General features: G+C 33.8%; 1 protein-coding gene across 2 annotated transcripts; it reads left to right on the forward strand.

Moving 5' to 3' along the window:
- Positions 1-1,981: 1,981 nt before the first annotated feature.
- Positions 1,982-12,381, forward strand: LOC130799646 (uncharacterized). 2 transcript variants are annotated; one of them, XM_057662816.1, is made up of 13 exons: positions 1,982-2,201; positions 3,116-3,265; positions 3,336-3,459; positions 3,633-3,714; positions 5,477-5,573; positions 5,734-5,836; positions 5,925-6,058; positions 8,658-8,835; positions 9,437-9,591; positions 10,114-10,323; positions 10,838-11,185; positions 11,319-11,445; positions 11,876-12,381. In XM_057662816.1, exons 2-13 carry the CDS (start codon positions 3,161-3,163, stop codon positions 12,025-12,027), a joined length of 1,815 nt encoding a protein of 604 aa, XP_057518799.1. In that variant the 5' UTR covers positions 1,982-2,201; positions 3,116-3,160; the 3' UTR covers positions 12,028-12,381. The 2 variants fall into 2 exon arrangements, with proteins under 2 accessions (XP_057518799.1, XP_057518806.1); XM_057662823.1 differs by lacking the exon at positions 3,116-3,265.
- The last annotated feature ends 631 nt before the right edge of the window (positions 12,382-13,012 follow it).

The raw sequence follows: 13,012 nt of genomic DNA on the forward strand, positions 1-13,012 counted from the left end.
TAGTTTTTGGTTATCAATCATTTCCTTTTTTTACATCCTTGATTTTGACCTTTATTGATTTTATTTTTAAGTTTAAAATTTAAAATTTCAACATAATTTTATTTTAATGTATTGCTTAATTTTCTATTTTTCACTTTTTGTATGTTTTAATTTTTGACTTTTCTTTTTATAAAATCAATCAACAAATTATATTTAAGTCCATTATTTTCATTAAAAAATTATGCAAAGTGCTAACTAAACTTCACGTGGCAATGAGTTTTTGTTATACAGTTTATTATGATTTGATACTATGATGTTGACAAAATATATTAAGTTAAATTTTGTACTACTTTTATTTTATTTTATTTTATTTTTTGAGTTAAATCTGTAAATAGATATAGCTAGCTCAAATCAAGCTCAACCAAAATCTGGAGACAGGCGGAAAAGGAAGCATAAAAACTTTCTCGTGGGTAATATCAGTCTCCCATCGAGCAATTATATTAGCTACAATATTACCTCAATTCTCAAATTACTCATTTTACATCATCTCATATTTCATATTTAAAGTTTTATGTTTTCTCATATTTTAAATAATAATAATAATAATAATAATAATAATAATAATAAGAATAATTTGCAAAGAAATACCTTAAAAAACCAGTTTTTTTTTTTTTGTAAAAAAACACCTTAAAAATTTTTTTTTGTAAAAAAACACCTTTTAAGAGACTTTTTATTAAAAAAAACACCTTAAATCAGTTTTCGGTGACTTTTGTCAACTTTCAGGCGTTGACTTTTGAGATCAAATGGCATAGTCAACGCCTGAAAGTTGACAAAAGTCACCGGAAACTGATTTAAGGTGTTTTTTTTTATAAAAAGTGTCTTAAAAGGTGTTTTTTTACAAAAAATTTTAAAAGGTGTTTTTTTTTTTAAAAAAACAGATTTTATAAGGTGTTTCTTTGCAAATTTTCATAATAATAATAATAATAATGTAACTTATGAAAAAAAAGGAAAAGTAAAAACCCCTTTAAAAAAGGGTGTTGCTAAACTTCGCCACCCTTTTCATTTTTTCGCCACCCCTCTCCAAATGAAATTACGAATTTGCCCCTGATTTTTTAAAAATTACAATTTTACCACTCATTTCAAATTTTTTATTTATAATAATAATAATAATAATAATAATAATAATAAAAACAACAATAATAAAATTAAATAATAATAATTATTATTCAAAAAAAAAAAATTGAGTCGCCCAAAATTGGGCGACTGAACCATGGTCGAGTCGCCCAGATCTGGGCGACTCGACCATGGTTCAGTCGCCCAATTTTGGGCGACTCAATTTTTTTTTTTTTTTTTTTTTTTTCTTTTTTGGAAAATAATAATAATAATAATATTAATACTAATAATAATAATTTATAGATTAATGTGGTCTATTAGCTCAGTTGGTTAGAGCGTTGTACTATTATTATTATTATTAGTATTATTATTATTATTATTATTATTTTCCAAAAAGAAAAAAAAAAAAAAAAATTGAGTCGCCCAAAATTGGGCGACTGGACCATGGTTCAGTCGCCCAATTTTGGGCGACTCCACCATGGTCCAGTCGCCCAGATCTGGGCGACTCGACCATGGTTCAGTCGCCCAATTTTGGGCGACTCAACTTTTTTTTTTTTTTTTTTTGAATAATAATTATTATTATTTAATTTTATTATTGTTGTTTTTATTATTATTATTATTATTATTATTATTATTACTTTTATTATTATTATTAATTTTATTTATTATTATTATTTAATTTTATTATTGTTATTATTATTATTATTATTATTATTATTATAAATAAGAAATTTATAAGGAGTGGCATTTTTGTAATTTTTTAAACTACAGGGACAAATACGTAATTTTAGGGGGGAGGGGGGTGGCGAAAAAATGAAAAGGGGTGGCGAACTTTAAGGATTGGGTTAAAAAAAGCATTTTATATGTTAATGAGAGACCCATTTTCCCCCTCCTCTTATCTTCTCTCTTCCCTCTAGTGAGAACCCTAAACCCTTGCCATCACTTGCCAGCAACCCTGCCTTCTCTACCTCCACGTGAACCGCCAACCACCGCCATCATCACAGCGGCCTGTCAGCACCGTCAGCAAACACCAGCCACCGTCGGAAGCCTACCACCGCACTTAACGCAGCCATCCTTCACTACTTTATTCTTCCTCTTCCCATATTGAGGTATACCTCTTACTAAAATGAATTTTGAGTTTCAACTTCTTAAAGTGTATAATTTTAACTAAATTAGATATGTTGATTGTAATTGTGGTATGAGAATTGTTGTTGGGATTTTTTAGTTGAAAGGGGTCATTTTGCTAGGAATTTGTTTGAGTTTTGTAGAGGAGTAGTGGGAATTTCTTCTGGGTTGTTATGAAATTTACGGTGCTGCTGTTGGTGATTGGTTGGTTTCCGGCGGCCGTAGGTTCAGCGTGGTTACCGATAGGAGTGGATTAGTTTCTCAATAGGAATATTTTATTGTGTGGGGTTGATTATTAGGAGTAAATTTATTCGAGTTGATAGTTTATGGGGCTATCTTGTTTTGGAATTAGTAAGCATGTTAAGTGCTGTTCTAGGGTTATTTTGGAGGTGGTTTGCAGGTTGAAAGTGTGCAAGTTGAGGAGCAGGGACAGGGAAAAAAATGCTAATAATCTTTGAGCCCGCTTTATTTTACATCTTTATTGATAATTTGTTGGCCTAAAAATAAGTAATTTTTGGGCCTAATCCCTATAAAACAAGTAATTTTGGCCCAATATTTGTGGCCGTTAATTTAGGAGGCCTTGTTTAGTCTGGAACCCTGCACGTTCTAGAATCTCTTCTAGTTGAGATCCATGTTTTTCCCTGATTTGGAGTCTTTATCGAATGGTTTGATAGTGCTGTTAGAAAGTTTGTAGATGTCCAGGGTGTTGATGTGTTCTGATGTTCTTGGTGTCTTTGACCTATGTCATTAATGTTGCAGCTACTGTGCTGATCTTTTGTTGTATTTGTGTTGCTGTATTGTTGTTGACCCATTGTTCAGTGTACATTTGTCCCTTGGACTAAAAACTTCTTGCAAGTTATAAATTTTGATGGTGGGATTTGTGTATTTTGTTTATTAGGGAACAGAAGCACTGTTTTTTTGAGCCTTGAAAATTGCATTGGAGATGCCTGCATTTTCTGTGGCAAGTGCATGTAGAGCACCCACAACCTCTAGTGTCAGTCCTAGATTTCTTTATCCTTTTGCTTCTTCAAAGTCACGCTTTCAATCGGTAACAAAAACTCCTCTATTTTACACTACATATAGTTTTATGATTGCCTCTAATGTTGAACTCATTTTAGACTGTAGTAGTTTCATCTCATTGTGGATTGTTGGAACTCAAATTGAACTCTTTGCAAATTAAAGCTATGGCACTGTCTGAATCCATCTCTACTTCAGAATTGGAGTCTTCCTCTATTGCTTCAGGTGCTTAATGCTTTTACCTTTCTTTTGCAAGTGTGAATCTGCTTTGCTCTGTCTTTGGAGTTGTAACTTACTTTTAAAACAATTTTAAAAAATTATTAGTGATCATATATTTGAGTTTGGTAGTGGTTGTGATATGAAATTGTGCATATAAGTTGACATGCTTATTATATTAGGCTCAGGGATCAAACGAGCATTGATTTCCCTATCCGATAAGAGTGGTTTAGCTTTGCTTGGAAGCGGCTTGCAAAGTTTGGGGTTAGTGTTTCTTTGCCCCCTTTTTTTTTTTTTCTTTTTTTCTTTTTTTCTGTTTCCTCGTAGATTTAGTGTTTGTGTTGTGATTAGCATTGACTAGTGTTTCTCTATCCGTTTAAGTTGTTAGTGTTTCTGTTGGTAAAATAATACCGTTTCATGGTTCAGGTAATTAATTTACCAAATACCTTTTTGATCGCTAATATCTCACATTTGTTGTCTTACGGCACGCTTCATAATTCTTAGTGAAAATGGCTTATGTTACTTGGACTAAATTATTGTGTTGAAATTAGATACTGTGTATGACACAAATACATAAGTTTTTTTGCTTAGTTTTTTTTTGGTACTTTCGAAGGGTCACACTGAGGTGTGGTGCAGGTTTTAATCTTGTATCATTGTAGGTCAATTGATTTTAAGTATCGTGTAATGTAGATTGCTTTGTTTGCATGGTATGCCATATGCTAATATCTTTTCTCTTTTAATAATAGTCTACTAGTATTATTAATTCCAATTTGCCAACCTCTTATGCTGTAATTTTTCAACATCTTATTTAGTTGATTTCTTAGGATTGAACTTTTGGCATTGTCATTGTTATGTAATTGATTCATGAGTACTGGATAATTTTCAGTTGGTTTGACAAATAACATGAGTCCAAATTGATTTTCCTTTTTTGGTTTAAGATAAAACTGTTTTGGTTGGAAAGGAAAAATGGGTTGCCTTAGTTTTGGGAGGAAAATGAAATACATGATTGTGAAAAAATCTTGTCTCCTACATGTTTTTATATACCAAACTAAACTGTGGAAAGAGGGAAACAATAACTTTTCATGCAAAGCATAGCTTTAGGTCCTTAAAGTCAATGATCTCAATGCTTTGGAGGTGATTGACTAATTTATGTACTCTTCTATGCTAACTGATCCTTTTTTTTTAATTATTTTTTTTGAAGTTTAGAAAAATTAAAATAATGCAACTTTTATGTTAAAATCAATGCAAAATTTGGCACAGTTTACTTGGACACGATACATGTGGCAGCCGTATCCATGTTAGCGTGGAATACATGTTGGTGGACTTGATATCACACTACCTTACCTTATATTTTGATGATAAATGAGCGCTGGCTGTTGCTCTTTTTAGGCTTTGTTTCTTTCAAGTTTGAAAGTGGCACAATGAAAAGTTGGCTTATAATTCAAGTCTCAATCATTTATTTTTAAATAAATCATTGTTCATAACATACTAAACTTTTACATAAATATTTCTGTGTTTGTATTCATGTCCAAATTTTGACAGTGTTCTCGTGTCCCAAAACTTTACAAGCCCCACTCTCTGACACTTGGATATATGTCCAGTTAACTTAGATTTGTGGAATGAGAAGTGTCTTGTTTGTGGTTGAGAGTAATTGAGCAATTTAATCTGAAAATCAATCCAATTAACACCGACTACCTTATATGTGTATATACAAGTGGAATCCAGATGTATATATCTTTGAAATTTTTAAATGTGTAAATGTAACGCTTTCATGGTTTTATAGTCAAAGGTTTTGAGAAACACAAGTAACTTAAAATGTGTTGAAGATGGATCAATGGAATGAAAGACTAAAAATTGGGTCATCATTATTTCTATAATTGTTGGGGAAATTTTTGGCTGTATTCACGGAATCTACATCATTTTTTAGCAGTGTTTGTTTGTTAGCGAGACTTGAGTTACCCGGTATTTGATCTTTAGTTGAAACCTTCTGAGTAACTTGATCATGGCAATGTTTTATCTTCTGTAGATTCACAATTGTTTCAACCGGAGGAACTGCAACTTCTTTGGAAAATGGTGGGGTTTCTGTGACTAAAGTGGAGCAGCTAACATGTTTTCCTGAAATGGTGAGCCGCTTGTTTGTTTTGTGTGATGTTCTTATGCTTTTGGTTTTGACAATAATTTCTCGTCTTGCTACTTGCATGATTTGATTGATTTATGGGTCTGACAAGGTAGTATTACTACGTTTGAGATTATGATGAACAATTAATATATCTCTTTTTATAGCTTGATGGCCGTGTAAAAACTTTGCATCCTAACATACATGGTGGCATCCTTGCTCGACGAGACCTTAAGCATCACATGGATGCTCTGGATGAGCACGGAATTGGTAAGTTATTCTTTATTTCAAATGCTGACTATTTCCTTCCCTTTATTGTTTCCACAACTGACTTAGCGGAAACAAAAATTGTATGTAGGAACCTTTGATCTTGTTGTTGTCAATCTATACCCCTTTTATGATAAAGTAACTTCAGCTGGAGGTGTTCATTTTGAGGAGGGCATTGAGAATATTGATATTGGTGGACCTGCAATGATCAGAGCTGCTGCGAAGGTAATCATCCAACAACAACATTATTACATTGCTTTATCCCAATGTCATTGACTCCCGCTTAGGTAGAGTTTGGGGGTTAAATGTACGCAATATTACCCTTATTAGTGATAACAAAGAGTTTTCCGATTGACCTTTAGTATCAAACATTGTTTGCAACTTTAACTTGATAAGAAGTGCACATGATTTTATGATTAATTTTATATAGTCCATAATATTTGTGCCGAAAAACTATAACCTTTGTCTCACCAAAATTGAAATGAGGTCAAGCTTTTTCTGTAACTGTTGCTTAAATGCTTTGTACTTATTTTATGAAAATTATTGTTAATGATACCCAAACTCAACCACACCATAATACAAATTGCTGCACCACACATGATAACTCCCATCCAACAGAATGTGCCAGCTCACTCTCCTAACAACTTTCTGTTATGGCTGCATTGTACATTCATCTGTAGGATGATTTCTGTTTTTCCCTTTCTTGTTTTACAAGCTTTCATCATTGTATATATATATATATATATATATATATATATATATATATATATATAGTGTGCTTCTTTTATTTCGTATGTAATGTTCATTTACAAAACACTCAAAATTGTATTAAAGCTTCTGCTCATGTATGAATAAAAGTATGCACGGATTCTTATTTAGCCTTCTGTCCAAATTGATTCATTCGCAATATTCTTGATGTTGCTGGTTTAATTCACATTTTAACAATTATCAATGTTTTGTTGTAAACTGTTGGCTGTTGCTTAAATGCTTTAACTTATCTAATAAAAATATTTTAGATTAGTAAAAATTATTTCATGTCAGTTAAACGAAAGAGGGCCTTATATGCTCTATTGTAGGGTTAGAATGTAGGGCATTTAAAAACGAGCGCTATAAGAATATGGGAGTGATTCAGTTTGTTATGTCAAGATCAATGTGTGGGCATATGCTGAGGGATGGAAGGAAGTGAAGAGTTGCTGATAATATGAATGCTATTGACTCTGTTGGGTTAGGTATGTGCAAGGCAACCAGAAAATGCTCTAATAGGGAAAGTATGATTGACTATGAAAGAGGCCAAGAGAAACCAAAATGATTTGAATGGCATGGGTGAAGAAGAATTTGGCGAAACTATATAGAATTAGTTGCAGCATGAGTTGGTTTGTTTGGTTCATATAGCCGACACCATCTTTTGGGAATTCGAGATAGGCTTTGGCCTTGTTGTATGATGTTCACCCCTAGACCCTAGTTTTCCCTCCACGATCTTTTTGAAAAGAAATCACTATATTTACTTCATTTATTATTGGGAAATTATCAATGGTATCCTTGCGTTTTTGCACTTTATCTTTGGTACCCGTGTTTTTTCGATTATCATGGTACCCCTAGCATTTGATGCTAATTACAATGGTGACATTATTCAAGTTTTTGCCGTTATCTTGCCGTTAAATCCTTTTAAAAATAAACCATGGTCAGTTTGTTTGAACCTTCTTTGAACCTTGAATAATGTCAAGATAACGGCCAAAACTTGAATAATGTCACGGTTGTAATTAGCATGAAATGCTAGTGGTGCCATTGATAATTGAAAAAACACAGGGGTACCAAAGATAAAGTGCAAAAGCATAGGGGTACCATTGATAATTTTCCTTTATTATTTAGAGAAATGTATATACTGTCCAGTTCTTTGGGTGTGTCTTAACCTATTTCCCGGTTAATATATTATATTCTGCTTGTTTGTTGCTAACAATGTGCAGTGTCTGCTTGTGCGAGCAGGGTTTTCTTTGTAGTTTAAACTTTAAATTGCTGTCGACCTTTTTTAGTTTATTTTGTTTGCTAGAGAAGATAGTGAATCAATCAAAACACGTGTCCATCAGTGCATGAGCTGAGATTTCTTGAAGGCAATGCTTCTCAAAGATCCAAAAAAATTTCTATCTCTTTTCAAAATGCAAACAAAAGGGTCCCAAAATACTTTCTGTAAATCAAAACATCCTCAAAACATCTTAATATGTTATACTCGAAGCATAACAATTTGTATATTATTATTGATTTCATATTCTGGAAAGGTGTTGTTCACCAAGTATAACAATTTAAAATTTTGCGGAGTCATTCACATCGTATGTTTAGGAGACTAATTTTAGCTATTTTTGAGATCTTGCAGTGTGCCTTTGTAACCTCTCCATTTCAATAGTTATCATTTCGGATCCCGTATCTCAAAAATATTAATCGCTTACTGGTGTGAATAAAATGTCAGCTTTTATGTCTCTCTGGAGTCTCGAAGTTTAATAAAATCTCAAAACTCATGGCTCCTCCTCTAGCTTCGAGCAACGTCTTATCTGATCTGAATTTTTTATCATGTGCTATGTGGCCACCTTGGACTAGTGGTTTTAACCAAAATTTGCTCTAGTTATACTTATGCACTACTCTAAATGATGGTTTTGAGTGTTTTGAGCTGTCTTTGAAGCACCTATTGGAATTTTTAGGGCGAAGACATACCTTCACCTCTATTTGATGTTCTTTCTATATGCTTTTTAAATTTGTATAATTGTTCTTCTAAATTGCAATTTTCCTATAGACTTTGAGCACTGGTAATTTTGACTGCTGATACATTAAACAGAATCACAAGGATGTTTTGGTGGTGGTCGATCCGCAAGACTATCCTGCACTGTTAGATTACCTGAATGGGGGTCAGGATGATGTTCTGTTCCGTAGGAAGCTTGCCTGGAAGGCCTTTCAGCATGTAGCCGCTTATGATTCTGCTGTTTCCGAGTGGCTGTGGAAGCAGACTGGAGCAGGTTTGTACAATATCATTTTACCTCTTGCTGTCTGAACAACTCTTTCTCTTAAAAGAGCCATAAATGCAAAATTTTCAAGTTTCTAGTGAACTGTATCATTTTACCTCTTGTTGCCTGAGACTCTTTAACTTTGAAAGCAATCAGTTGCCTTCTCCAGGGTTTCAAGCAAAATAAGATTTTTTTCTATAATACGGTTAATACTGCTTGCATCTATCCCCTTAAACTGTCTATGTGGAGCTTCAGTAGAAGCATTGAGGGTATTGATACAGTGCTGTATAGAGAAGACTTTATGTTGATAAGTTTTCACATCTAGTTATTGATAATCTTATCTGTGCTCCTTATTCTAGATGTCTCTGATATCCTATTATACTAGGTAAATGGAAGAACATTTACAGAATTTTGAGACCCTTATGGAAAAACTTATGTGCTACTTTTGGCTAGCATTTAATTTTTATGATTTTAGTTTATTGATGATATATTTTCACATAGCATAAGCAGAATGCTTTAGTCATGCAAAATGTGTTATATGTTCGGATAGTAAAAGATTTGAGTCATCTTTTACTATCATTATGGACGAGACTGATGATTCTTTTCTTAACAGATAAATTTCCTCCCAGCTTTACCGTACCACTGTCCCTTAAAAGCTCTCTTAGGTATGGAGAGAATCCTCACCAAAAAGCTGCATTTTACGTTGACAAGAGTCTCGCTGAGGTTAATGCTGGGGGTATTGCTACAGCTGTTCAACATCATGGAAAGGTAAGATCACCAAAAAGCTGCATTTTGTTTCAGTGTCTTGAGATGATTTCCTCTTGACTAGCACCAAATTCCTTACAATGGGTGTCTTAAAGAATGAGATTCCACAGTGTTGAGTGTTTTGATAGACTAGTTAGCTACCTGGATGAAAGTAATATAACAAGTGATGCTGTAGTTGTCTTATCATCTAAAGAGTGCTTGGATATCATATAAAGAACAAGGAGGGGAGTGAAGGAAGGGGAAGGGATGGAAGAGGAGGGGAGTGAAGGAAGGGGAAGGGATGGAAGGGGAGGGGAAGGAAAGAAGGTGAGTGAAGACTGGAGAACTTTCTTCCAATTCTTTTCATTGTAGAGGGATACATTTCTTATAAAATTAATAACTTCACCCCTTCAATGTCTCTCCCTTGATTTCGTTTATATTCCCATTTGTTTTCCAAATGAAGTAGATATTACCCTTCCATTTCCTTTGCCTTCTTTTCGCTCGATTTCTTCACTCTATCTGCTCATGTATTGTTCCTTGGTGCAGGAGATGTCATATAATAACTACTTGGATGCTGATGCTGCTTGGAATTGCGTTTCTGAATTCAAGGATCCTACTTGTGTTGTGGTAAAGCATACAAATCCATGTGGAGTAGCTTCACGTGATGACATCATTGAAGCATACAGGCTAGCTGTCAAAGCAGATCCAGTTAGTGCCTTTGGTGGCATTGTAGCCTTCAATGTTGAAGTTGATGAGGTAATCACTATATATATGTTTCTGGTGATTGTGTACATCTTACTTAAGCACTGTCCAATGATTGTGTACATCTTACTTAAACACTGTTGGATGTAAGTTTCAAAATTCCTGCGGTCATGTGAATTGTGTCCAATCTGCTTTAAAGATTGGTTTTTTAGGTTAAGTAGTACAAAAAATTCTCTGAGTGAGAAAATCATCTCCACCTAGAAATAATAGGCCACATCTTTATTTTAACTAGGATGCTCCCAAAATAAAGTGGTTCAATTTCTGAACTTGGTAAACTTTGAATCGTTTTAAGGACACCCTTATGTAGTTTTTTTTCAAACATGTTTGTACACTACTTTTCCTGACTATTTTCGTGCTGTGTTAAAGTTGAATGGAGCAGCTTCTGTATTAGTACTAAACTCATTTGTAGTTACGTCTGTCTTGACTTCCCTGAAACTCTCAAAGCTGTATTTCTTGCTGTCCTGTACTTGTTCTTAATATCATTTGGATTTTTATGTTTACTCTGAAGGCTCTTGCAAAGGATATTCGCGAGTTTAGAAGCCCTACCGATGGTGAGACTCGGATGTTTTATGAAATTGTGGTTGCACCCAAGTACACAGAAAAGGGACTTGAGGTACTTCGTGGAAAGTCAAAGACCCTAAGAATCCTTGAGGCAAAGAAGAACGATGAAGGAAAACTTTCTTTACGGCAAGTTGGAGGTGGTTGGTTGGCTCAGGAATCTGATGATTTTACTCCAGAGAATATACAATTTAAAGTTGTCTCTGAGAAAACCCCGACAGAAAAGGAGTTAGGTGATGCACAATTTGCCTGGCTTTGTGTAAAACATGTAAAGAGCAATGCTATAGTGATTGCAAAGGTGAAAACCAATAATCTTTTTGTTGATTTATGCACTTTTTTTAACTGGATATTTTTCTAGAGTTGAGTTGCAGAACACTACAACTTTCAATTCATGGTAGCTTAACTTGTTCATTAATGGTTCCTTTCCACAGAACAAATGCATGCTAGGCATGGGTAGTGGGCAACCAAACCGTCTTGAAAGTTTAAGGATTGCTATGAGAAAGGCCGGAGATGAAGTCAAAGGAGCATCTTTGGCCAGTGATGCTTTCTTTCCATTTGGTAATTACCGCTTCATATGACTTCAATCCTGATTAAACATTCCTGGCTTCCTGCTAAGTTTGTTTTCAGTTTTAACTGCTACTACCTTGGTTATTATTACGTATAAGTGTTGATGATACATTACGGGCTTACTACTAGTATTTGGAAGTACAAGATCAATAATTTTCGGTCGGTAGATGATTTGAGTTTACGCCTTTCACCTAATGGGAATGTCAATTCGTATTTTTTAGACGAATCAAATAAAATCCCACTCAACTGTTTTGACTTATAAATTTAAGATCAAATACAAACCAAAAGTGATTAATTAATAGTGTCAAATTCAAAACGGGACATTTAGGAAGGATAGAAGGGAGTAAGAGTTACGCCTTATTGCCTTTGACGTAGTATGAATATCGGTTGTTTGGCTCAAATTGTGATGTTTTGTTGACAGCGTGGAAGGATGCAGTAGAAGAGGCTTGTGAGAGCGGTGTAAGCGTCATAGCAGAACCTGGTGGTAGCATTAGAGATAAGGATGCAGTCGACTGCTGCAATAAATATGGCGTCTCACTTCTTTTTACTGAAGTGAGGCACTTCCGACACTAACCGTGTATCTAGATGGTCTGTAGATGCGGTTGCGCTTTCTCGGCCCACAATCATTGAAGGTTGTCATGCCCGGCTAATAATCTTTTGAGCTACTTGGAGAAGTGTTGATGGACCAAAATATGATATTTGTCATTTGGTTCAAGACCGTATTGATTTTGGCTTCTTCAATTATAAAGGATGTGTTGTAGTCTATCCATCTCAACAATGAGATTGCTCTCTACCAAATTTTCTGTTCCTAAAGTATAAATTATAGAGCATGAATCGGATTCCAACAGAAATAAGGTATTTATACTTCCTCTGTATTTAAACGTATTATTTCTCAAAAAATTAAGTATTATTCGCAAAATCATTATATTTAGTTTTTTGGTGATTGATTTTCTTAGATTATGATGCTAAAGATTTATAATTTTTAATTTTGGATTGTTATGAATGTTAAAATGATTAATCATAGTCTGTGCAATTATTTATAGTTATAGATTGTTAGCTACTAATAGCCGATTAAGAACATCTTTATTATCATTAATAAAAAAATATTGCATACATTTGACTCATATCTTGGTTAGTTGGTAGCTTCTCTGTAGTAATGGAATAGAATTCGTGGTGACTTGATTTTAGTCTAATTTCGTTGGAAAATTGGAATTGAAATTGCTTTGCAATATGCATGAAGTTGTAGGATTAAATTGCTAAAATGAGAATTATGAGCCCTAATTTGCATATACAATAGAGTACAATCTTTTTAAACTATTGCAATTCTATGATGTTCAATAATTTGTCAGAGAAGGTCTCATTTTGAGATGTGCTTCATGCATGGGTTGTTGAATACAAATAAGCTTTTGTATGAAATTGTTTCAACAACTCGAATATGTCAAAATACTAACTTTTCATATGTTTTAACACCAGCTTTAAATATCTTAAGCACAGGTAATGAAGCAAGTGTTTATTAATTTTCTTTTTTTTAATAATTATTGGGCCGGCCCAAACAGAC

The sequence above is a fragment of the Amaranthus tricolor genome, chromosome 1, assembly GCF_026212465.1.
Source record: "Amaranthus tricolor cultivar Red isolate AtriRed21 chromosome 1, ASM2621246v1, whole genome shotgun sequence".
Taxonomy (NCBI): Eukaryota; Viridiplantae; Streptophyta; class Magnoliopsida; order Caryophyllales; family Amaranthaceae; genus Amaranthus; species Amaranthus tricolor.

Coding starts and splice junctions, on each gene's coding strand:
- LOC130799646 (XM_057662816.1), top strand. CDS start 3,161: ATGCCTGCATTTTCTGTGGCAAGTGCATGTAGAGCACCCACAACCTCT. Junction 3,266..3,335: donor CAAAGTCACGCTTTCAATCG/GTAACAAAAACT, acceptor AACTCATTTTAG/ACTGTAGTAGTTTCATCTCA. Junction 5,574..5,733: donor TAACATGTTTTCCTGAAATG/GTGAGCCGCTTG, acceptor CTCTTTTTATAG/CTTGATGGCCGTGTAAAAAC.